The sequence below is a fragment of the Ptychodera flava genome, chromosome 7 (assembly GCF_041260155.1).
Source record: "Ptychodera flava strain L36383 chromosome 7, AS_Pfla_20210202, whole genome shotgun sequence".
Classification (NCBI taxonomy): domain Eukaryota; kingdom Metazoa; phylum Hemichordata; class Enteropneusta; family Ptychoderidae; genus Ptychodera; species Ptychodera flava.
This window is the reverse complement of record NC_091934.1, coordinates 42,953,194-42,980,040: the sequence shown is the minus strand read 5'-3', so window position 1 is coordinate 42,980,040 and position 26,847 is coordinate 42,953,194. Positions and strand designations below refer to the sequence as shown.

Sequence of the window (26,847 nt, the reverse complement as noted above, 5' to 3'; positions counted from 1 at the left end):
ATTCGGACAACTTTTGTTGTTGCAGTTTGCAGTCCGACCCATAAATTTATATGAATTAGTGTGACTTTATGTATGCATTACAAGCTTCACAACGAAGAAGATGCAGTGGTATCCTACATTAAACACATTGAACAGTTAAAACTGATGAAAGGCAAGAGAAAAAACACATGGGACAGATGGCAAAGCGTATATCAATTATCAAATGTCTATAAATGCACAGATATTGTTAGTTTTATGTTTTATATCGGCCAAAAAATTAATAATAGTTCTTTCATAGACTACCGTGCACAGTAAATCAACATTTTGGTGAAATTCCAAAATCCAATATCTTGCACCGCCACAGTATTGTACTGTTGCGGTGATCCTTGACCCGATCGCGTTCGATAGACGCCACTAGTATAGGACCGTTGCGATATCAAAGCTACTCTACCTCATGTCCGCTTCACGGGAGTATAATAATTTTGGACCAGTATAAACGATCTATTAAGTATCTAAACCCGGAAGGATCTTAGATTTAGTCATTTTTCGCCCGAATTTCACCGGAAGGTCGTCTTTTATCAAGCGAACCCAAATTTTGGCAAGGATTGAACGCCATCGAGGGGGTGACTCACCCACTGACATAGCGTCACGCGTGGTCACTGTTGACTGTATTTACACTGATTCACCGGTATTTTCGGAATTTTCACGTCATAGTTAGAATACTAATTAGTGTTTTGAGTAAATGAAAATGGCTAGGTACACTGGACACGCGAAACTGAGGACCATTTCCCCTCCTGTGCCAAATAGGGGTGAGTGTTAGGGACAAGTACATCGGCTATTCCATCAACCTACGACACGATCGTCCCACGTGGACGGAGAAATCGGCATTAATGTCACCTGATAGAAAATGTAATAAGCCTATTAAGAAGAGCGATGTTACTTCTGCGAGTCTCCAAAGAAAGCATGTAAAGTTCTGTCCCAGAAAATACCATTTTGCTAGATAATTTGTCCCGTCAATAGAATTTGGCTAGGGGCACAGGCGATTAAAAGCATTGCGTGAAATTGCGAGATCTCGCAAGACCGGAAAAAATCGCATTTTTCGTGAAAAATTTGAATTTTTAGAGTCTAATTTGTGCACCACCGTATTCTTGACCGTACAGAGGGGCTAAAAACCGCATCCTGCGATCTGGTATTCGAGAACGGCGGGCCGAAAAATCTGGGGCGACGGAGTGCAACCCAAGAACTTATTACATAGTAGTAATAAAACTAGCAGGTTTTCTTTTCATCTTTCTGGCGGAAAATGTGGACAAATATTTGTTTTTGCAAATTAATAAAAGAAAATGACGTTCAGTGATCAGCGCTATTGCATACTAAAATACCAAATATTCTGCTTGTCAAGACAGCCAATGCCAAATGGCAATGCTATTTTTGAAAACTGAATTCTAATCCGGACTTATAAAATGACCCAATAATTTTGTAGCAGAAAGAGTGTTCAAAAGTAAGAGCAACTTCAACTGCGTACAGACTATTTGGAGCATTGAACAACGACATTTCAGCTGCAGGGCCTGCTTGCCCCGGTGCAGATCCAATAAGCCTGTCGTGATCAATCGCGGATCGCTGAAAAGCTGATGGAAAGCTGAACCAGTCAAGAATTGTTTTCGATCCGAACTTATATGTACACCAAAACAACTTCACGCACTTCCGCCAACTTGAAAACTTTGAGGGAGAAATCAAATTGTGAAAACAGTCGATTGATCTTACGGTACACTGCAGTCCACTACATCATGAGGCGCAGATGTACACTTTATACCTAAAGCGGCTGATGTACCTCTTTACGATAGGTAATCTGATTTATATTGAAACGATCACGCGACATTCGCGTTTTTGAGACATGTAAGTAAACTGCTGCGTGATGGCACTCTAAATGTGTCATTGCGGATAAAGAAAGGGCAAAACGCGCCGTATTTTCGAGCAGACGATCTGTGTTTGTCTTTAAGATTTAGCCCAAAAACCTACCCGCACGCGATCGGCAAGCAAAGAATTTATGTTACGGCGCCTTATGAAGCGTGTGAGAAGAACACCAAATGTCGAAATGTACATTTGAAAAAGAAACATAGGTGCCCAGGACGGTGATAAATCATAAAAATTCCAGACATAAATATTAAAAAGGACAATAATGCGACTACAATGCTTTCACAAACTCAATTACGAGACTGGTTATGACTGGTGATACAGATGTAATTTTAGATAAATTGATGTCCAAACGACTTGGAGGTAAATTATTCACATCGTACTCTTGACACAGTAAGGAAATGACTTAAATTTAGACTGAAATTAGAAGCGGATGTAAAAACACTTTGCCATGTTGCCCGAGGGCTTTTTTGTTTATCGAGTTTCAACAATATCGGTAATCATATCCGCAAGTAAAAGGGCATATCAAAGGGGTTAATGAGACATTTATCCTGTCTGTCTTTCACTCAGCAGAAATTGGAGCAGTATCGTGCCGATAGTTCTTCTGATCGTCATTTCCTCCCTGTCGCCCTCTACGGCAGCAGTTGTGCGATGGAAGGAAGCCATCAGTGGTAACTGGTTCGATGAATCGAAGTGGCATCTTGGTCGTTTGCCAACCGCTGAGGATGACGTTGCCATTGACCTTGGTAGGATATTAAAATATTATATAAGCTAATCTATTTATGCTTCAAACAACTCGTCCCTGTCTTAATCAAATTAATCGACGCAAAATGCTTTTACTTGAACTAATTAGCAACTCCCTGAAGAGACGAATTTTCGCAACTTCATGCATTTTATTTCGGTCAAAGAAGGAATGAACCTTACCCTTCTTCCTACCGTATAACTGAAATTTGTATTATCGTCAACACGGTTTTGAACCAAATCGTGTGCAGAGCTTATATCTTTCATAATGAGTCAAATATTCCTGTGGAAAGTATTGGATTTGAGATGAGTTTACCACTAATTAAGTTATTTTTCTTTGTAAAGGATATTACAAACGGAGCTTTTTCAGAATGAGTAGAGCTTTGCTAGGTAGTATTGATCTTGATGACAGGCTGGTACTCTGTGTTGGAATTACGAGTTGTTGTTATTATAATTAGTTTTCCACGGGACTTTCCTAGGAAGGAGCCGATAAGTCATTCCTGTTCATCTCGCCGTTCGGACATTGTCTTTGACTTTGCAGGGTAAAATTCATTTCGCAGAAAAGACAAAAAATACTAAAACCTTCGTTCGCACGTGTAAGACATTATTTAAACTTTCTTAAATGTTACTTCCTCAATTTGAATAATTTTTCAGATGGTTCATATCAGATAACTGTCAATGGCGATGCTACAGTTACGTCCATATACATGCCAGTAGACACTCCCACGTTACGTGTTACAAAATTACTTCGCGTCCATGGCAATATGAATTTGAATGGCGCCCTCATTTTGGATGCAAGCAGTAACCAAGACGATGGCTTGCATCTCGACGGCGAGGGTGAACTCAATGGAGATTTCAACTGGCGCAACGGACGCTTGAAAAGCAGCAGCAACGGGCGGCTTACGATCAACGGAATGTTTCATATCACTCCGCCGAGCAGATACTATGGAAGTAATCCCCGAGTTCGCGTCGACAAACTGCAGGTTACGATCACTAATGCAGCTGTTGTGGACGGAAATACCATGTATTTCACCAACGACGGACAATTTTCCATCGCTGAGGGCGCTGTTCTAAATATGACCAACTCTCCCACCATCGCAAGTGAGGGTGGCGGCACCTTTCTCATCGAGGGATCAGTCAACATGAATTCGACCGGCACGACGAGTGTTGGAGTCAACATTCACAACTTCGGTGCAGTGAACATTGAGGCGGGATCATTGTCCCTAAGCGGCCAGACGACATGGGAAGGCTCATTGTCAATGACAACGGCAAGCCAAATTACTTTCAACGGAGGGCGCCACACATTCCTCAGCTCCAGCAATGTCGTCGGAATCTATGCCATACGGGCAAGCTCCTCGGCGCATGTTTTGTTTTCGTGCGAAAAAGTGGAATTCAACGTGATAGAGGTTGAAGCAGGCACTATTACGGTCGAACAACAGACTGAGTTAAACCTGCGCAAGCTCAGTGTCTGGAATAGTGCTCGTTTTGAACTGTATTTGACAAAGGATGGAGACACGGGCAACTTCAAAGTTGACGAGATATCGGCAGTGAACGCCGCCAACATCGCTGTTGTTGGTAACGTTCAGGTGAAAAGGTAAGAGAATCAGACAAAACTACCCCGTAGAAATAAAACTACCTTTCATTTTATTTCATTTTCAAAAGGTATTAGCTTCAAAATTATTATCCAGTTAGATCTGCCGCACTACATCATGTAAAATCTATCTATACCGACGACCATGTACAGAAAACCTAATTAAATAGCAAAAGATAGTCTGTACATAGTTAGGCGAAAGACAATCTTTTCATCGCAGGATATAGAACAGTGCCATATTCATTGGCTGGAGTGAAGGGTCGTTGTTATAAAAAAAGCATTGTCTTGCACGCTGCCGCTTCACGCTGCCATGTAGTGATGATACTGTTCTTAACCATACTACACTGATAGCCATCGTCCTTCGCCCAATTATACAGTGAAAATGCTATCCTTCACCATATTTTGTAGTAAAAGTACTGTCCTTTAACCAACTCTGAGGTGAAAATAGTGCCCTTTAGGCCAAAAAAAGAAAAAGCAATGTTTCTGGTCAGCGCGCGCGTCACTTGAACAACAGCGCGTCACCCTTTTTTTTCTGTTTGTGGCCGGCGGCCGTGGCTGACACCAAACCAAAATGGCTGAAGAGAAAGAGAAAATTCTTTGGGGGGCATGATCAGTGACTGCATGAACAGTATATATGTGACTATATTGATAAAACTATAAAACTGACCCTCCCTCCTCCCTTGAGGGAAAAAATAAAATAAAAAAAAATAAAATTCGCGTCGCCGCACCATTTTTTAAAGGAAGACCTGACCAGAAACATTTCTTTTTTTTTTGGCCTTACCTTGCACTGATAGTATTGTCTTCTGAGACGTTCAATTACATCAAATAGACAAGTGTCCTTTACCCTATTCTATGGTGAAAATACGGGGCCTTTGAATATCGTGTTTACCTACCTTATTTCTGAAATAATGTTTTTCCTTTCACTACATCTTATCAGGTAGGATTAAGAGAGAGCACGTTCCGCGTTTTTAACATGTAATAGAGAGCATATTATTTTTCAGTGACTTACCACTTCATATTTTATTCACGCTACTTGTAGGTTTATTTTCAATCTGTATTCTGGCCAAAGTGCTGTTTTTGACGTAGTGGGCCACATGAGCATCTCTGACCAGTGGACATGGAGCAGTGGTGTGATCCAGTGTACTGAAGACGTGGTCGTTGAGGGCGATGTTTCTATAGAAGGCTCCTACAGGTATTACCATAAGTATGCGCGACACGGCAGATATGTGTTCAAGAAGAAAGTCGTCTTGCGCACTGAGTCAAACGTGAACGTAGAATCTGACGCTGAATTTATCAACGAAAAGGACAGTGAATTTGTCGTCACTGCAACAGGAGGGTCTTTTGGTGGAGGAGGCACTTTCGAGAACCGCGGTACACTGTTTGTAAATTCTCACCAAACCACTACGTACGTGTTCACTCTCGCTAACTTTAAGAATGTCGGTTCCGTACGACTTGAGTCGTCACCAGGGTCCGTTTTTGAAATTTCCGCAGATCTAACACCTTCTGGTACATTCTACATCGGGTCTGACAACACTATGATCTTGTCCGGACAGAGTGCGCTGACGTCAGACGGTGTCTTCGACGGTCCGGGAACCCTCCAAATTCAGGGCAGTAACTACGAGTTTCAGTCCATAAATGTCAGAACTTTGAGAATTAACAGTGGCTCTCTCGTAGTTCCCGCGCCAAAGAATCGTATTACCGAACAAACTATTCCAAAAGTGTATGTTAATGCAGGCACCCTAACTTTGCCTTCAGCGGAGACGCCATTGCTGATCGAAGAGTTGGTCGTAGCTGGTATTGGAAAGGTAGCTACGAACAGACACACTGAGATAACCTCACTACATATGTCTGGCGGAACTCTGAGCGGGAATGGTGTCATTTCGGTGACGCATGTATTCGTATGGGAAGCCGGCGTTATTGAAGGGGAATCTGGACACCAACTTATCGCCGAGAGGGACGTAGAAGTCTCAACACAAAACAATAAGATTGTTCATCGGGATTTGATCCTTAAAGGCAACGTGACTTGGGTAGCTACCGACTTCGATGTAACGGTCGAAGGAAAATTTATAATAACCGAAGAAGCATCTCTGACAATTATCGGTGACAATTTCATGTTTACAACAGACGACCCAGGTCGAGGAATAGTCGAAAATTACGGAAACCTTGAAGTTAACATACCGTTCGGGAAATTCAGATTAGATCTTGAATTCTTTAATTACGGCAAAATGACGGTCGTGGCGGGAGACATTGAACTTATGTCCAAACATGCATCAATTGAAGGAACTGTAGAGTTTTCAGACTTGACAAGTTCAATGTTGATCACCGGTGGAAACCATAGGATAGTACCTGATTCGTATCCTGAACAAGGTCTTGGAAAACTATCGGTAAAGTATGAATTACATTTCCTCTGGGTTAGGTGGCCCTAACTTTGGATGAGATTTTGATTGATTTTGTTACAAAAAAATATTTCTCGCCCTTTTTTGAAAATTGTGCTGACGTACTATCCTTGCCAACACAATGCATTGCGTCAATGTGCCATGCTATTGGTGACATTTACAAACGAATTCTGGTACGGACTAAAATTTAACGAATAATATTGCATGTTAAAGACACATAATTGTCTTGACGTCTTTCAAGAAAACAAACCATGCATTGACGCATCTGTGACGGGGAGATGTATTCTCGGTCTTGATACGCAGTGATATCATAAAGTTCTGTCACTTTCGTTCTGATGAAAGTTGTCGTCATTGGAGTTTTGATGCAATATCATCCATCAACAGTAACTCATAATATCTCTAAGATATCTATCATCAGAAATATAGGTGTTATACCTATTTCAGCCAAGGCTACTTTGCTTTCTCTTATTTCTCTTCGATATACAACTTCCCCATAATTCTAGACTGAACAAAACCTAAGACGACAGTGATGTTTAAATGCAATTAAACATATAATGACAAGATGTCTGCGAACTTCAGTAGTAAATGTAATTCTCGCTAATCTTGACTTTATGCGTAGATTAAAATGGTTGCATTTTGCATTATGTTAAATCAACCCCAATATTCTTGTCATGGGTGTGGAACTTAGTTCAACAAATAAAATGTAGCCGAACACTATAATAAAAACCCGATGTTTTTTAACTATGTATTACCAGGTATCCGATGCAGACTTACAAGTTGTCGACTGCAACTGGGCGGAAGTGACGATCAACAACGGGGCAGACGTCAACGTCACATACCGAACAATCGTGCAACCCATTATGGAGAAACTGGTCGTCACCGGGGGACGCGTATCGATAAGCGCCCTCACCGAGGGCAGTCTAAGAAGCAAGGACGTGGCTTGCAAAGGCGGGCAAGTCACTTTTTATGGTGACGTAATAGCCACAAAGGTAACCATAAGCGACGGCATCTTGGAAAACCAAGATAAACTGGAGATAGTCGGTGATCTGGTTTGGATAGCTGGAACAGTTCGAGGAAGTCAGTTTGGCCAGGTGAGGGCGGTGTTATAACTCTCAGTATGCGAGAGACTGTATGGCTTGCAACTTACAATCCACAACAGCATTATATTTTAGTGTACCTTTGAAAATACACTTACCACACAAATAGCACTTTCCCGTTTAAGCTAAACGAAAGCATGTGGTTGTAGTACATTCATGATAATCTGTTCTAGTCATCCGGTATGTTTGAAACGCCTTCCGTTGGCTTCCTGGGTTTTTGAAATCAATTAACTTTGAAAGCTAAAGCTTTCGACTCTCCAAACCAGTAAAGTACCTTTCTTCCTTACATTTTCTTTGCTTTCCTATTTGTTTCGATCTTTAATTGAAACTATGAATTCTTTACATTCTTGCCAGACCAAAATGAGCATCTTTGGAACAATGAAATTGATTGGAGACAGTGAAAAGTCACTGGAAGAGCAGTCTTTGGAAATTCATACAGAGGGTGTTTGGTTTGGTAGTGGAAATATCATGATGAGCAAGTCAACTACACTTGTGGTGATGCCTGGTGGAACGTTGACCAGTAAAGCGTCAGGTATATTGTTCCAACTAGTTTGTGCTCTTTTGAAAGAGATTAGATTTACAACCCAAATATGACCGGGGGAGAGAGAGAGAGAGAGAGAGAGAGAGAGAGACAGACAGACAGACAGACAGACAGACAGACAGACAGAGAAAGACAGACACACAGACAGACAGAGAAAGAGAGACAGACAGACAGACAGGCAGACAGACAGACAGACAGACAGAGATTTTGTTAAATACAGACATATGGATATAAAGATATATGCGAAGAGTGTACATCTTACACCTAAATGCAAGTATATGATCTGATTATGCGATGTGTTAATCACTGTGTGTGGATTTTGGTGAAGAACACACTCATCATACTCATGGGTAATACAAAATCCGACAAATGTAAAATACCTCGGTCAGTACATTATTAGAGATGATGTGACACATAGTAATTTAAGTTATCGTCAAGGTCACTTCTTTGACTTACCAGAATATTAAAATTGTAAAGTATATCATAATACATGGTAAATTAAATCACAGAGTAACAAGGTTTTTATAGACACTCTGGAAATTATGTCACACAATATATTACAGTCCACCATTGATTTCGTCTGGACAGCCACGCATAAATTGTGTTCTACATATGATTACATGGGGTTTCCGTGTTTTTCTTCATACGTCTTTTTCAACTCTTGTAAGGTCAATTTACGGACAGGGATAGCACCAATGTGATCAGTAATCGTGGAAATTTCATCATCGACAGTCAGTCTACGACAACTTCATTCGTCAGGTTTGAAAACGAGGGAGTGCTTACGGTTTCTGAAAACGCAGTATTCGTCCTTCGAGGTAAGTCAACACTTTTACGCGGGAAAGAGTTGCGAACTCAATCACACTCGAATTTTTATAAACATGTTGTTATTAAAAGAATAGAACTGATGTTGCGTACACACTGTTGATATTTTTGAACATGTTACGTAATTATTTTTGATTTGTAGGTGATAGTCGATCGAGCGGACAGGTAACAGTCTCCAGGTCTGCTGATTTACACTTCTTAGGCGGACTTCATCGTTGGTATGGCGATCCGGATACTGGCTCAGGTGTGATATTTGAGAAATTTGTGAATATACGTTGATTTTTTTGTGCTGTCTCTGTCTTTGTGTCTGTCTCAGCCTGGCATATTCAACTGTATGTCTGTCTGTCTGTCTGTCTCTATGTATGTATGTATGTATGTTTGCCTGTCTCTTTGACTGTCTGTGTATATATTTCTGTTTCTGTTTCTGTCTGTCTGTCTGTCTGTCTGTCTGTCTGTCGTGTGTACTTGATGGACACATGAATACTTTGTTATTCCTGGTTATTCAGGTTATTCCATTTCACTTCATTTCAGTTGAAGGAAGTATCCTGGTCAGCGATGCAGAGGTTCAAATATTTCATTTTAATGTACCTGGTGACCTCAAAGCAATGGATTCTGGGACATTGACTCTATTGACGAATCGCGAGGAACAAGGTTTAAATACCATCTACATTGACGAAGATGCCACCATAAACATAAATAGTGCGAAGAAGGTAGCTCGTCATTTTATTTCCCGTGTGGTGATTGGTTCGGGAATACTAAATGTTGGCGTAGACATGACGATAGAGGGCGCCACCCTTTTGACTAAAAATGCTCATCTCGTATGTACTAGGCAAGTTGATGTAGGGGAGCTTGAATGGAGGGGTGGAAGTATTGAGGGCGATCGGAAAAGCGAGCTTCAAGTTCAAGATCTTCAAATCGATGGAAAAGAGGAGAAGACGTTGATACACAAGGTCATTAAACTTTCGAAAGACGCCAAAATGGCTGGTATTGGACGATTCTCAATGTTGGGCGATGCCACGATGAATATTGAAAGTCAAGCACAAGTCGATATTCTCTCGTCTTTGACGATCACATCGCAAAAGGGAATGATTAGAAATTACGGACAGCTGAACATCGTTTCAAGGTACAGTGGAAATTCAGGCACCGCTTCTATCGAAGGTAATTTTCTAAACAACGGAACGTTATCGTGCAGAAAAGGGGCGAATCTTCGGATATCAGGGACATCGCAAATTGATGGCAAAACCGAGGTGGCGTCAGGAAGTTCTTTAGAATTCAGCGACGGTGAGCATGTTCTGGTCGCTTCATCCGTGGTCGAAGGAGAAGGGACACTGAGAGTGTTCAGAGCACCGAGAACATTGTACGTGAAATCTGCAAACATTCAAGTGGGAAACTTTCACGTCACCTCGACTGCTACTGCAGTGATTCAGGTCCCTGGTATTACCTTGACCGAAGTTGTCGTCGAAGGTACTTTGAGGATCTCTGAAGATGCGGTCCGAGTTAACGTGTTAACAGTTAATGGTGGGACAGTATCTGTTCTTAAGGATACAATAGTTGACCGTCTGGTCTTCAACTATGGAACTATAGACCTAAATGCAAATCTTGCCTGCAGAGTCTTCCATGGAATGGAGGAGAGATCTCCGGCAAAGAGACGCTCACATCGCAAGACACTCGAATATCACAGTTGAAAGAGCTCATTATAAGCAAAGCAATACTCAAACTTAATGACACAGCAACTTTTCAGTCTGGTTTTACACAGGCACTGTACATCAATGATGGAGGTACTCTGATAGTTGAGAAAGGCACCATATTCGATGTCTATGAAGAAACTGACTTTCGCACTTCGACCGGTACACACAGTGAATTTGATAACAAAGGCAAAATAACTTTCCACAAACCTGCCTACATTCGGATGAAGGTGACAAATGAAGGACACATAATAACGTCTGGGAGTTTTCTGAATTTTGAAGAAAATGTCAAAAATTTTGGAAATATCCAAATGAGCCAAAATACAGAAGTGAAAATTCGGTCTCTGTTCTCTGATGGAGATTCGTCCATTTTCGGGGAGGGCGTCTTACGGGTAACCGGTGGCACGTCAAAGATTTCTCCCAGTGTGCTCGACGTCAGCAGAATCAAAATCGAAGATGGGACTGTAGATTTTAAATTCAGAGACGGCTCTGGCTCGGTACCTAAGACACTCGATGTAGTCAGCGGGTCTGTCGGAATTGATGCTGAGGAAGGTGTGGCTTTGATCCTTGACACGGTGAAGATTGATAACGGAAATTTAAATCTCCGTGTTGCCATGGAAATTGCAAACCTCACTATGACCGGAGGCAATTTCGAGATAAGAGATGATGTAAACGTAGACAGACTAGACTTTACGGGTGGTACAATCCAATCACCATCATCTAAGACATTTACTATCCTCGTTCAACAGCTATATTTTCACCATCATATTGACACTGTAAAGAAAATTCAACACTTGACCATGAAAGTAGGTCAAAAAGCATCATGGAAGGAAATACCTCTCATTGAAGACTCGTTTTGTATGGAGAACAGTGGCAAGTTAGTAATTCTAGAGGGCGCAACATTCATCGTTGACGGGCTACGGAATGCCTACAAATGTAGCAATTCGGGCGTTGGTGTAATCACTAACTACGGAACCGTTGAAGTCATTGAAACAAGTTCTAAAGCACCTCGTTCAATAACACATCTTAAAACGAGCGCTGATTTCCGAAATTTTGGCTCTGTCATTGTGGATCGGAATTGCAAAGTTTCGTTCCTAGCGACCGCCACCCTTGACGGGACGTTCTCGTCTGGAGTCAATAGTACTGTTGAGTTTAACAACCATCACAGTTCCAGCGATTTGAACCTTAACTGCACATGGTTGGAAGTAAAACGCTCTAAAGTCGTCCTTGCCCAGCCATTATCCATTGAATCAGTCACTCTTGGAAACACCGAGGCATACCTTATTCTGACCAATCGTAATAACCTCAATGAAGTTACCTACAACATCAGCTATGTAAAAATCATCGGAGGTACACTCGATCTTCGAGCCAACATACATATTTCGCATTTGGATATGCATGGTGGTTCCGTGACGGGTCACACAGTACAGTACAGTCAGATACATGCATCTGTGACAAAGGCAGACATTCGGGATTCGTCTTCATTTAGCCACATCGACCAAATTACGTTTGAGGATGTCAACTTTTATGGACGTGTAGTGTCTTTTGGGTCAAGCAATGCAGTCTTCACCAAGAAATCATCACTTCTGACATTTCTTATATTTTCATTGTCTGGCGGGGCTAACATCACGAACCAAGCAGATTCTTTGATGCAGGTCAACGGAGAGACTGTGTATGAGAAATGCTCAGGAGTTGATAGGTGTTCACTGTTTAACTATGGTCGAATTGATGTCTATGGACCCAGTCTGTCAGTACTTGCTGACTTTTACAACTACGGTACTGTCGTTGCAACAGGCGGAAAAGTTTCAGTGGACGTTGTTACGCCAGACGCAGTGCAAATAAACGGAGTGTATGAAATGAGGGGAGTAAATCAGAAACTAACATTTAACGAGCCTTATGAAGAAGTGAGTACTGCATCTTACACCGGGCAAGCACAGTTGGATGAGAATTCACACTTTGAAGATGGATCAACCTTGACTGTGACAGGCGGGACTTTGAAAATGACGCCTCTCTCAAGTGCATATGACTCTATTGTAAATGGATTGAATGTGATAGTGGAAGGAGGTACAGTGCTATTCAACGAATCGTCGTCTACAACAGGAACTCGCTTGAAAATAAACTCGTTGGTCATTACTTCTGGTGAAGTTGTCTTGGACGGCAACCTTGCTGACATATCAAGCATTGACATGAACGGCGGTTCTCTTCTTGGAAGTGGAACAGTTCTCAAGTTCGTTTGGAAAAGCGGTAACTTCAAGGACGCGGACATTGATATCATTGACCTTGAGTTACATAGTGGAAGTGATAAGGCAATTATCAATAGCGCCTTGAACGTTAGAAGACATTTGACAAATAGTTACACGAACACGCTAACGCTATCAAGAGATTCGTCTTTGACGAATGGAATCAATTCTAGATTTTCAATCATTGCTCCCCTCACAATCAACAGCGGCGAAGATGATGGATCTATTCTGCTAAATAAAGGAAACATATCCATCTCCACGGTCCTTGGACAAGAGGTCATTTTTGATGTTCAGTTCAACAGCACTGGAGGAATCGAGCTATCCGGCGGTGTTCTCAAGCTTGTGAAAGACAGTCTGATGTCAGCGTCAATCGATATGAAATCTGGAACGAGGTTACAATTTGATGACGGCGAACACGAACTGTCTGCATCCTCGTCTGTTACCGGAAATGGCAAAATACGAGTTCAAGACTCAGCCCTGTTGACATCATCAACAAACAATGTCGTCATCGACAAGTTCGAATCATCAGGGAACGCATTTCTTAAAGGTAAGAGAGTCTTAAATTAGTCGTCTATCTTCCAAGGGTTAAAGTTCACAACTCTCGCGTCATATTTAGTTGAAAGTAGGTCATATACTTCACGAACTAAAAGTATCAAAATATCAATATTTCCAATCTAAAAATAAGTGCCATCGATTGCATTTCATTGTTACCTAACATTGCATTATTTTTTATACCAAACATTGCACCATTCTTATTGTTTGGAACATGGAGATAAAATATTTAAAAGATGTCGCATGCAGAAAACAAATTAGTTTCTAAGCCAGGGATAGGTCAAGCAAAAATATTGAAATAGTTTCAGGCTAAACGGAAGGCCAGCAAAGTTTGAGTACTTTGTCAAGTGAGAAACGCACAAATATAAATAGATTACTTCATTGTGTGCTACTAGAGAGTGGCCTATATTCAATACGTCAACAATAAACTAAAATTACAAGAATAGTATTATTATATATAGACTTATAATTAGTAGTTTGCTAACTTCCTTACAACGTGAACAAGCCCTAGGCCTTTAAAGTAGCGTTGAACCAGATATATCAGAAACAATTTTGTGACTTCCGATTTTCATCTGAGAACTGGAAAACCTTGCCATTGCACACTGTCACACCCGTCATGGTATGACAGTGTGTTGTTTGCAAATCATTGTGAAAGCAAAAGATAAACCACTGGAATTAAACTTTTCTTGTATTTCAGGATCTTCGTGTATCGGTATATTGCTCGTACTTGATGGTTCAGTTGAACTGAATGGCGGACTCGAAGCAAACGAGGGGATAAGTATAGGTAGGTGTGAGTGAAAATTCTTAGCTATATCCCGAATTACATATTATAGAAATAACGGGCGACGCGCTGACCATTAACGTTTATTTGTGGGCAAGGGCGAGAGGAAAGCCAAAAAGTAAAGGACGAGGCTTGCCGAGCCCGTTAATTTGGCTTTCCTGGAGCCCGCGCCCATAAATAAACATTAATGGTCAGAGCGGAGTCTGTTATTTCCATTATATTATCAACGAACCGAAGAATACCGTCAAAATTTGCGAAAATTTCCGGAGCGAACGACAACTGGGCCCCAGAACTGAGCAATACGCGACAAAATGTCACGCGCGCTGTAAAAAATTGGCAAATCCGGAGATATTTTCAGAAAAAAGTATCTCAACTTGACCTACAAGTGCTCCATTTTATTTTGTGATTGATTATGATTTACGTTTGAGCTGTAAAGTTACGATACTTTGAGTTGTTAATCTTATTATTCATATTCACGGGCTTGTTAACAGACCATGTGTATTTTTGGTCAGTAGACGTGGTCAGCTCGACAATCAAAATGCGACAGCCAGGGCATGGTAATAATATTGAAGATTAATTCTAAAGCTACTACGACAGGGTGACTAAACTAATAAGGCGACACGAATGAATAATGAAGTTGACTAAAACGCTTGAATGTACGAAAATGACGATGATGATGATGATGATGATGATGATGATGATGATGAATGAATGATGATGACGAAAACGACGATGATGATGATGATGATGATGATGATGATGATGATGAATGAATGAATGAATTGAACCTGTCACATACTTTTTCCATTTTGTAAAGTAGCGAATGCCATATCAAGGTATTGACTCCGTACTATGTTTTTTTTTAATGTTGACATGTTTTATTCGATCTTTGATTTGTTGTGCCCGTTTACAGGGTTTCTACAGGTATACGGTGGTACACTACAATGCCCTGGACTGGCCGCAATCAACGGCCCAGCAACGCTTACTTCCGGTCAAGTATTCGTCACGGGAACGCTGTACGCTAACGGAGATCTTCATATCGGTGATGACGTCACAACTTTGGGCAATATAGAGCAACCTCCGGGTACGTTGTTCTCAGCTGGCAGTAGCCTATCCTTAATACAATAAAACTGTCAGGGTTATAGCTACCTTTGTTATCTAGAATTTATCCCCATATTTCAAATAATTCATCAAATGATGAGCATGTCGACGTCCTTTGACTGGAAAGGCAGATAGATAAATGTTATCCCTTTGCTTATACAGAGTTGCAGTTTTACTCTCGACTTATATGTTTTCCCCTATTTTATAGGCTTATATTCACTTAGACTGTTCTTAATACAATTCCCCATTCTCTTTTCCCACTAACTCTCCCGAATCCAAGCTTTCCTTTTCGATCAATATTAAGAAGGTTTTAACGCTGTACTCATTTCACTCTGATGGAGATTGACAATGGCTTAATTACACAACATAACTCCAGGCCAACGTAATACCACATCGTTTGATTTTAATTTCCATGAAATGTTAATATCCATACATTGAGTATACTACCCTTTTCAGTAATAGAGCGCGAAGCCACTGCAGTGAACTGCAATAAAACTGCATGCTCACACTAATTAGTTTCAGCTGTAGCCAGCTGGCATAGTCGACAACATTGTATGTCCAATGCAGACAGTTTGTCTGGGGAAGTTGAAATAAAAAAGATTTGTACATGGTAATGTTACATTGTATCTTAATCTTGAACACAGGGTGCCAATCGTAAACTCTCATTTACAATTCAGCCTCAGACAGAGCTAGTTTTGCCTTTGTACAAGCAGACTTTTTGGTCTTTATCAAGTAGCCTTGTTCAACACCAAAGTGGCCACGGCTACAGCTGAAACTAATTAGTGTAAGCAGTTTTATTGCAGTTCACTGCAGTGGCTTCGCGCTCTATTACTGCAAATGGTTGTAAACTCAGTTTTTCAGTAAAGTGTAACTAAACAACTACTACCCTGGGTACTGGTTTCGTACATTTGCAAAGGGAAATGATTGCCTAGGCTTAGTCATGCGTACTTGGAATAACACTGACAATAAACCTGGCTGTCGATGATTTGATTTGATTTGATTTTTATTTTTATTTTATCCACGTTTCCTTCTTTGCAAGTTGGACAAATGAAGGCAAATCGGAAACATACTACAAAACATTACTTATTGCAGAGTATTGAATGGCACCGTTTCCACAGTAGAAGTATCGGGTTCATAACTATTTACACCATCTTCAATCATGAATTAAATCTATGTGTTATTTAAGGTAGTATGCACCTCGAAAGTGAAAGACTTAAACTTTTGCTCTAACTTTGCTCAAGAAATCTTTCAACCATACTTTTTCGAAATCAAGAATAAAAATTGTGGTTACCGTGCAAATTTGGTACTAGAGAAACAAATTCCCCAAGATGTAACGATATTTGAAATTGAAAATGGCCACCAACCCTGTGTTACCTACCTCTATGGAGAAAAATAAAACTTTTGAATTTCGAAAAACTGAGACGATGAAAAATTTTCTTCACCAAGAGCTTTAAAATTAGCCCCACATGTGGTATGTCAGAGGAGAATTGTAAAAGTTTGAGAGTCCGAATGTCTGTCCCCGAGGTGCGTTCTACCTTAAAGATTGTTTTGTGATCTCAGATTTCTCTTTTCTCAACGCGCCATGATGAGATTTCAACACATAGTTTCACAATGCACATTTCCAGTCAACACAGCCGTTTTCCATACACAGATGTATGTCTTTCTAATTTTCTCACAGATGCCAGCTGTTCAAGTATCACTGACTGCAGCTCGTGTATTGCTCCATGCCAATGGAACCCCATTACTAACTTGTGCATAGCACAAAGTAGATCAGGACCCCAGTGCCACCAGGCTGACTGTTCTGTTCGTAAGTACATATCATTAGTTTACATGTTACATCCTTTGTGGTATCATTCAAACGTGCCCAATCATATTTCAATTTTTTTTCGTCCAGTACCAACATCATGGCGCGATACAATTTTTAATTTTTACCATTTTTCAAATGCTCATACGTTAAAATGTGTACGTGATCATTTCATGGTATTTTTTTATATCAGATAAAGCGAAACGTCAGTGTATTGCCGCCATGTTTTATTCGTCGTTACAGGATGGAGTACCTGAAAACTAAAATGTCTACTTGATATTATAAAGTATAGTGTGGACCGTGTTCATAACAATCATTTGCAGAAACTGCTGCAAATATGACAGGAAACATTACAGCTTTATTAAATTTAGCTTTTTTATGTATTTCCACAATCCATATGCAATTTGTAATGTATAGTTTTTTTATACTTAGGCAATTAAGCACACCCAGCGACGGTATACCACGAGATTTTGACCAGTTCACGACATATATGCACGAGCGATAGCTCGTGCATATATGAAGTGAGCTGGTCAAAATCGAGTGGTATACTGTCGCTGGGTGTGATTTATTGCTATTATATCATAACAGTTTATTGAAATTCTGGCGATTTTTGCTCTTGCCGAGAGCTCGCGCGTTTGCCAGCCGTGGTCTATCGCGAATTTCTTTTCGCGTCTCGATCAATAAGATCGCTGCTGTATTTGCGCCATCAGTATACTGGTATGATATTATACTCCATAAATCATGTTGAAATGCAAAGTATGTTATCAAATGTCATCGTTGACAACTAATTATAGTCCTGGCTTGAACTTATTTGCCAACAATATCATTGTCTTTTGACATATCTAATCTGAACCAACCGAATGATTAGCTGCTGGCACTAGGCAGTTCCAATTTTGGCAAAAGGTTATTCTATGCGAAAGACATCTTGTGTGATAGTTCTCTGCATGGGCATTAATAATCATACAGATTATACACTTTTTTCTATTTTGCAGCATCCTTGTGTTACGGGTATGATTCCAATGCACGTTGTGTGGCAACTAGTGGTTGCACATGGTGCCAGTGGGCCGAACGTTGTGTTCCTGCGGACCTTTGTGTCAAATCGGGTGATTCGGTTTTCTGGGCGAACACCAACGGCGGTGATTGGAGCTCTGCTGGTAGTTGGTTCAACTCATCGACACCAAGCGACGACAGTGATGTCTTCATTGGACAACATGATGCTGATTACACAGTACAGGTGACGTCTGACACCAATGTAAAATCGATCACAATAGGCGTACCATGTGAGGACCGTCGGATCCCCATGTGTGACCATATACAAGAATTATCAGTGCAGAGTACTCTGAGGGTGAGTGACAGAATCTTGGTGCACAAGACGGGGCATCTTACTCTGAAAGGAACCCTCTCAATTGATGGGACTATCACCATTTATGGTAAAATGACTTGGCGGTGGGGGACACTAACAGGAGATGGCAATGTGACGGTGTTTGGCACGCTTGATATCTTCAATGACTGGTATCACTACTATAGATACACCCATAACGTCCTTCAAACCAAAATAGCAAACCGTGGTGTTTTGCACTACAGAAACACAAGAAATCAACTTGTATTCAATGAAGGCGGTGTTATCACCAACGAACACACTGGACTTATCTATTTGTCAAGTACATGGACGGTAGACTCTGGTGTCCTGTATAATCATGGAACAATAATTGCCAGCATAGGAGGAGAGCTGCAATTTGGCCCGCAAATTTTCAACCACGGCACATTTGAGCTCAAAGTTGGGAAAGTGAAGTTTGTATCTGGTATGTTCTGCAGTGGCATACTTAACCTGGCCGACGGAACAGAATTTTTACTGATGAATGTTGTGTATGACATTGCGAGTACTTGCAGAATAGAAGCTCAAGGCGCGAAACTTGCTACGTCTGGTGCTACAGTGAACTTTGACCCAGAGTTCTACGCTGTGGAGTCCCTCTCACTGACAGCCAATAGCATCTTTGTCGCTAACCAGACTGTCCATGTGTCATACATGTACTGGGATCGAGTAACATTTAGTGGAAGTGGTGATATTATTGTTGATGATCTTCTAGAATGGAAGGGTGCAACCATTGAAGGCAAGAAAGACATCACAGTAAATGGCGAAATGAGACTCTTGTACCCAGAACGATACAGTTATAGACGCACAAAAGTCATAAAGAGAGGACACCTTGTGTTAAAAGGGCGCAATTTTATCACAGCCGATGATATTGTGCTGCAGCTTTCAGAAAACGCAACGGTAGATTTTGATAGCATGGCCAGTGTCTACGTCAGCCAATCAAAGCCATTTACAATTCAATCAGATTCATCAATGTGTCGAGTCACCAACTATGGCAGTATCATCGTAGATGGAACCATGTCATTGTCAACCGACTTCCAGAATCATGGTAATCTATCAATAGAAAGGGGTAGGATGATATTTTATAAAAACAGCTACTTTGGAAGCGGTCAAGTGACATCTTTTGCGACTGGTACAGTTGAATTCCATGGTTCTAATCACATGTTCCTTGTTGATTCAAGCCTGTTTCTTGACGGACACGTATCAATGCAGGCACAGTCCCTTGTGATTAACTCTAGCATATGCCATCATATAGGAAGCATAAGTTCATCATCCGGGAACATTGAAATCAGCGACCAATCAGACATCAGGACAATTGGATCAATAAACCTGTACCGTGCAAATGTGTTCCTCCAATCACTACATGGAGGTCAGGTAGACATTAAGTATGCTGAATTAAGACGAGATGGTCGACTGTATTTGAGGACATCTGCCAAACTCAACACTGTCACATTCTCTGAGTATAGCTACACTGGGTACCTCTATCTTGGATCATCGGTGAACAGTTATGAGATTTACAACGCAGTCAATTGGGTCCATGGCTATGGACAATTTGTAGGCGAAACAACATCTGATAAGCCAACATTACGAATTACAGGATCATTCCAAAGACATGGACGTCAGTCTACGTATATCAGATCTGTAAACTTGGAGATACATGGAAATCTTTATCATACTGACGATGGGGACCTAATTTTCAGTGATGACACCAATGTATATATGGAAGAAGACAGTTGTGCAAGTTTGCGTGGTTCTTACTGGTCAGTGTCTGGTTCAGGGACCAAGAACATTACCAACTATGGCTCAATCAATGTACTGCAAGGGAGTACCCTCAATGTGCCTTTTACAAACTACGGTACAGTCAACGTCAATGCAAGAACTTCCCTCTATGTTTGGTCCTCTTCTCTCTTTGCCACAAACAAAGTTACAATTCTTCCGAAGGGCTCGATCAACTTTGCAAAAGGTGCTACTCATGCCGTTGCTGCTGACTGTGTCTTTGAAATCCATGAGGAAGGGCTCATCAGAGTCCATGACAGGGATACCAAGTTCAATATTACTCAGGCCAACTACATCAAAGGACTCGAAATACTTGGTACCAGTGCAATAGTTCATGCAAATGCAACGACAGGAAAACTTAGCATTGGATATCTGAGGCTGGACTACACAAATAGTTTCAATTTCTATGGACGTGAATTGTACATCAACCGTTTGCACTGGGAGGAAGGTAAGCTTCATTATACCAAGAACTAACTTTGTACGACGGTTATTGTTTAGTGCTAAAAATATAGAACATAAATTTGCATCAAAAGCTGCAAAAATCTAGTTGTGTTAATAATTATCATAGGTTGGCAAAGGAAAAACATTCTGCTTGTCTTATTTCTTTGATTTTAGGAAGGGAATTTTCAACCGTTTCTTTTCACATACGTATTTTTCATACTGTAAATTCCAACTAAAATATAATTCACAAATTAGATATTTATCCAACGTTGACTCTGTATGAAAAAGAGTAGTAGGATGATAATCTAAAAATGAGTTTCTGTCAAGAATAGTGACACTCCATTGAACGTGTGTACTTAAAACAGCAAATGACCTTGTTGCTCACAAAACATGTATCCAACGGATGTATAAAATGTTACAGCATACCAACAGAGTTGAACGGGGAATGGGGGCTTGTCAACTATAATATCAACACTGCCCAGCCCTTGTTCCATTATATCCAATTATGTACTATATTTTCCATACTAATGAATTTCCATTATCAAGAGTTAACTACCAGGAAGAGACTGGCTACTTTTCACCGGCACAGCAAACCTGATTTTATTTTTACATGCACACAGCTTTACAGTTGAGAATGCATATAAAATTTGTCCTTTTGTTTTGTCGAATAGGCTATTTGAACTTGAATGGCGGGACAATGGATGTTGGTCAGCTTATTGTCTTCTGGGGAACTCGATCCGCCAAAGCTTCTTTAAACAATGGTGTGGCAAGGCTGAAATCACAGCATGACCTACATGAATACATTGGACGGTCTGGTCAGTCAAGGCAGTACGTTATAGTGAATGGCCATTTAATTCTTGAGAGTGGTGAAACTACAGCCTTCTTCGCTAAACCTCTATATATTGAAGGGACTGGTAAGATAAGTAGTTACCGTAATATCTACGTTCCTTCTGGCAACACCATAGAGGTTTACCCAGAGTTCAGATGTCATGCAAACTGCACAGTCGGAGGAATACTTAACCTGCGTTCTGGGGGAGAGATTGATAACAGCGTCTTGCATTTTATTGACGATGGCCACATCAATATTCTTGGATCAAATTTCAATCTCAGCGATGTAACACTTCTGGGCAAGGGAACGATATATGCATCCAGCGGCAAGCTTACAATACGAGGTCAATCATCTTCAAAGTCTGGCGTGAGCACAGATATCCATGTATACGTGTCTCAGGGAGAGTGCATGGTTTCGTACACAGATGACCCAACCTTCATTGATTCAGTAACAATGACTGACTCCGGGTCAATGACACTGACAGGGACACAGATTGAAATAATGTCAGTCTCTTTCATTCCTGACTACAGTCATAACACGAAACTGATCGTCGATGCTACCCAGTCTGCAACTGTCACAGACATCTTATTAAGATCTTACAGAGGTGGTGCTTCCATGGATGTTAGTGGAGCTTTCATTGTGAAGAGGAAGATGACATGGAACAGCGGGCATATCAATGGCGAATTAGAAATATCTCCAGATGCAGAACTGTTTTTCCAAACAAACAACTTCAAGCAAATTCAGAATGGAGTGCTTAATATTCATGGAACTGCCTACTCGTACGATGATATGTACTTGACATTGATCGATTCAGCGGTGAATGTCACGGGTACCTGGTATTTCGTTAATGGTTTTGAATTTCGATCCAACTGTCAGAATGATTGCTTGTTCGTGAATTATGGCGTGTTGGAAGTGGCTGCACCTGATGGAAGGTTAACCATAGAAAGTGGAATCACGCTTAACAATCATGGAAAACTGAACATTATACATGGGACGGTGATAATTAAAAAGATTGAATCTCTTGGGGAAGTGCATGCTGGACAGGACTCATCATTAACAATTCATGATATGAGAAGCACTTTAAATAATTCAAGTTCTCTTCATTTTGAAAACTCAACTCTGACCGTATCAGGCGATAGTCACGTAGATGTTGATGGCCTTTTGGCAAATATCCAGCATCTCTATATGGATGGTGGTACACTGTCAATCGTCAATGCTGATGAATTTCAAGTTGCAACCATAACAATAGATGGTGGTACACTTGTCGTAAATACTGATTTTTATGTGAACACTCTGGTGATGAGAGGTGGTCTGGTAACTGGCAATGGTATTCTTAGAACAGATAATATGGTGCTATATGATGGCAACATTGAAATAGGGTACCCGGATAGTTACCCTGGCATCAGAGAACTTGAAGACTGGCGAAGTCAGGAGAGGCAAACGAGAGATGTAGACGATTATTCAGACTACAATTCGTTTGACTATGATTCATATGCAGGAGATCCCCCAGGTGCATCATATCTCGTGGTATCAGAGGATTTACTCTTAGCGTCATCCACCAGTCACATATATGGTATGTTTGTCACCTCCGGCGTAGTGCGACAAACCTCAAACAACCGCATATATCTAGAGCGTAATGGAGTTTTTCTCTCTGAGAATAGAGTTGAAATCTTCAGTAGCCTAACCATAGGTGGGGATTCTGGTGGTTTATTTATCAACAACGGCACCATTGTGGTCGACTCGGGGGAAACCTCAGAGGGGCTTTCCGTTAATGTGCCATTTATTAACTTCGGCGATATTGAAGTCTTGAGTGGTAAGTTCTACACCACCCCGACAAGATACGAAGTTTCTCGATACTATGGAAGCCTTGACGTGTCCTCTCTTGGATTGTTAACATTCTCTTTTGGAGAACATTACTTCTTGAAGAACTCGTCTATCTCTGTGCAAGGGTCTATGGAGTTACCTCACTCCTCTTACAACACACTTGTTAGAGTAGAGAGGGATGCCCAGTCCGTATACATCAAGAAACTTACCATGTGGCAGGATCGATCGAGTGTGGAATTGTCTGCTTCAGAATCACGCATTGAGGAAACATACTTGTCCGGTGGTTTGTTGCTACTGCACGGAGACGTGAAAGTTGATGCCTGTCAACTGTCTTCCGATGGTAATCTAAGGATCAGAAAAACAACAGAAATTGGGAAACTCACATTTTTAAATGGCTATCTCTATGGCATGGGTCAAAGACCGAAAATTTTTGTTGATGATTTCGGCTGGTTCGATGGTAGAATATACACAACAGAAGATAACTTTTTTAATGTGGATGTCCGCAAAAATGCCTGGTTTGTTCATGATGACACTAAGGAAATGGACTACAATGCTATACTTACCATAAAAGAGAAAGCCAGTTTTGCATCCAGAGGTTCTACTCGTCTTCGGCGTTTCTCTCAGATCATCATTGATGAAAATGCAAGGGTGTACCAGTATGAAGGCAACATTATTGCAGATGGGAACGATGCCCAGGTCATAAATAGAGGCACACATAACACAGGTGACTTTAGGAAAAATGCCCACTTATTACTCAACGTCATGCTGCAGAGTCCTGGGCAGATTAATGTACAAGAGGGAAACTTACGGTTAGGTAAAGGAGGCTCATTAAGTACTGTATCTACAGGTGCACTTTCAAGTGTACAGATCATCGAAGGATCATTCACAGTTGCACCGGAATCTTTGAAGGGGAAAGGCACTTTGAAACCGACAGGGGGCGTTCTGGCTTTCAGCAGTGGGCTGCTGTCCGTGCCGCTGATATTGCAAAGGGGAACCATTGCTCAGATTAATGCAGATGCCGTTGTCACAGCAACCAAAACAGTGACAATACAAGGTGGTACACTACGAGTTAATGGCCTTCTTAACATAACAAAGAATCTAGAGTTCATGGGTGGAACGATTGAAGGAGATGGCATACTGAAAATAAGAGAAAATACAACCATTCATATCAAAGACTCGACTGAAAACCGGGACATGACTGTGGCATTTGTGCGGAACTTTGGAACAATGACCGTGACTTCTCAACTTCGACTCAATGCTGGCGAATTTCGGAATGAAGAATCAGGAAGAGTAACCATAAAAGACTCTGGATCAATTACTGGCAATGGAATTTTAACAAATGCTGGTTTGGTAGAAGCTACGCATATACACTCTGAAAGAGTGGCTCAAATTACAACAGGTCTTGAGAATGTATGGGTGATACATGCCAATGATTGCCCCCTACAGTTTACACAGTCTAGTCCACGACAGCATTTCACAGTCCATTCGAGGGTGATTGGTGAAAGAGTACTGTTCAGAGGCACCGTCAGGGCCAATGGCGTTTATGAATCCACCGCAGACATCAATGGAAACTTGGCTGTCACGCATGCGCTAGTTTTGGATGCCAATATCACGTGGTCTGGTGGCAATATATATGGTGAGGATTCCTGCCAGAACAGATACTACAATCCAGCCTCAAGTTCGTTGATGATTCCACCATGCCCTGACCAGTACATTCTCAACAAGGGACACTTACAGATCATTGATACATCATCCGGAAGAAATCTAGGGGAACATCTAGAATTCGTCAATCAAGGAAAACTTTCATGGCTTGGAGGAGAAATTCATTTCCATGGGGCAGTCATCAATGCACCAAGTGGAGAAATATTGATACAGGGCCCGAGCCAGTATGCACCAAAGTCCTATAGATACACGTCATTCCCAGTTGAAAATCATGGATCCATGACTGTCAACATGACCAGAGCGGACCTATCATCTTCTCAGTTTGCAAACTTCAAAGCGGTTCAGCTTCTTGATGGGGCACACCTCGCCCTTGGTTCCTTTTCACAACAGAGTGCAGATAGTGTCGTGTCCATAGCTGAGGGCGCGTCGATGGAGATTCCAACACTTACCATCACCACTGGTAAAATTATCTGCGGAGGGAACATACAGGGACATCTCCACATTGAGAATGCCGTGTTGAATATTCAAACGTGTTCAATTTCCCGTAATCTTGTTCTGGGTGAGAAAAGTGTAATGGAAGTCGACATTTTCAGCACCTCTGAATATGACAACCTGATTGTAGATGAAGATGTAACTGTAAACGGCGGTTTAAAAGTGAGTTGGAACAATGGAGTCTTCCGTCCTCGTCCGGGAACGTCTTTCAAATAATTCAGTTTTCGGGGACGCAAAATGGTCAGTTTGCATATGTTGAATCCATGATTTCAACGGTAGATTTCGAGGTCAGCTATGGTCACAATAATGTTACAATTGCAGTGTTATAGGCAGTATAGTATAATACCTACATTTAACAAACTATGTGGATAGTATGATGCAGCCTCTAAGGCTTTCCTTTTGCTTAATCCTCTGAGCCTCGTAATTTTCCCAACTAAACGTTCAGTGCAACATTTTACCAATTTTAATTAATGTTTTTGTAAGCTTTTTGATGATTTCGAACCAAATGGATATGAAATTTAATATGCTACTGTTCTTTGTCAAAATTTTGGCAAAAATTAGAAAAATTGTCTGGGTATATTTTATAAAGTGAACAAAAAAATTGACTTTGGCACTCAAAAGATTAATCTCAATCCCATCGATGGAATGTTTCAAAAACATTCAATTATATAAAAGAATCATTCTCGTGTATTTCTACAACTCAATGCCTTACACATGTCAAGATACTACTGCATCAGTCCCTTTTTCAAACAAAAATGAGAGAGATGACAGATAAACCTAAATGCTGACCTGCTTACTCAGCTCAGAATCACGAAGGAACGGATGAATCGACGCAAAGAACTGAGCAAACATTTTACGGTTCAGTTTCCAAAGTTCTCACAGAATAAATTTCCAAAAGTACATTAAGTTGAAGCACTCTATGGAACACATAGCAAAATACTACAAATTACTATCATTAGATAGAATTATTTTCAGATAATCCACAGTGCTTTTTTTTCATTGTATTGTTATTCTGTTTAAACAACATTTTACAATTTTCGAACCTGGGGATGTATGTAAGGAGACATGCATAATGTACTGCTATCGGTGATTGTAGCTTTCTGCGAAGTTTCACATCTTAACGAAGGAGTGTATATATTCATAAATAATAGACATGTAAACAGTCTGTCACAGAGGTGTACATTTCTGATCGCTTTCTATATGAAGATGT

General features: G+C 40.9%; 2 protein-coding genes across 3 annotated transcripts in view; both read left to right on the top strand.

Annotated features, from left to right (window-relative positions):
* Window positions 1-10,763, top strand: part of LOC139137618 (16S rRNA endonuclease CdiA-like) — a 17,954-nt gene extending 7,191 nt beyond the window's left edge. The window contains exons 2-9 of one of the 2 annotated variants that reach the window (XM_070705811.1): window positions 2,461-2,636; window positions 3,286-4,225; window positions 5,262-6,606; window positions 7,374-7,709; window positions 8,070-8,247; window positions 8,925-9,071; window positions 9,221-9,322; window positions 9,610-10,763. In XM_070705811.1, the coding sequence (XP_070561912.1) occupies window positions 2,461-2,636; window positions 3,286-4,225; window positions 5,262-6,606; window positions 7,374-7,709; window positions 8,070-8,247; window positions 8,925-9,071; window positions 9,221-9,322; window positions 9,610-10,763 (4,378 nt within the window). The remainder of the gene's footprint in view (window positions 1-2,460; window positions 2,637-3,285; window positions 4,226-5,261; window positions 6,607-7,373; window positions 7,710-8,069; window positions 8,248-8,924; window positions 9,072-9,220; window positions 9,323-9,609) is intronic. The other variant, XM_070705812.1, reaches the window with a different exon arrangement.
* LOC139137616 (uncharacterized) lies at window positions 10,761-26,847 on the top strand. The gene is made up of 6 exons (XM_070705809.1): window positions 10,761-13,550; window positions 14,253-14,339; window positions 15,250-15,420; window positions 17,116-17,244; window positions 18,234-20,837; window positions 21,502-26,847. The coding sequence occupies exons 1-6, from the start codon at window positions 10,988-10,990 to the stop codon at window positions 25,851-25,853; spliced, it is 9,906 nt and encodes a 3,301-aa protein (XP_070561910.1). The 5' UTR covers window positions 10,761-10,987; the 3' UTR covers window positions 25,854-26,847.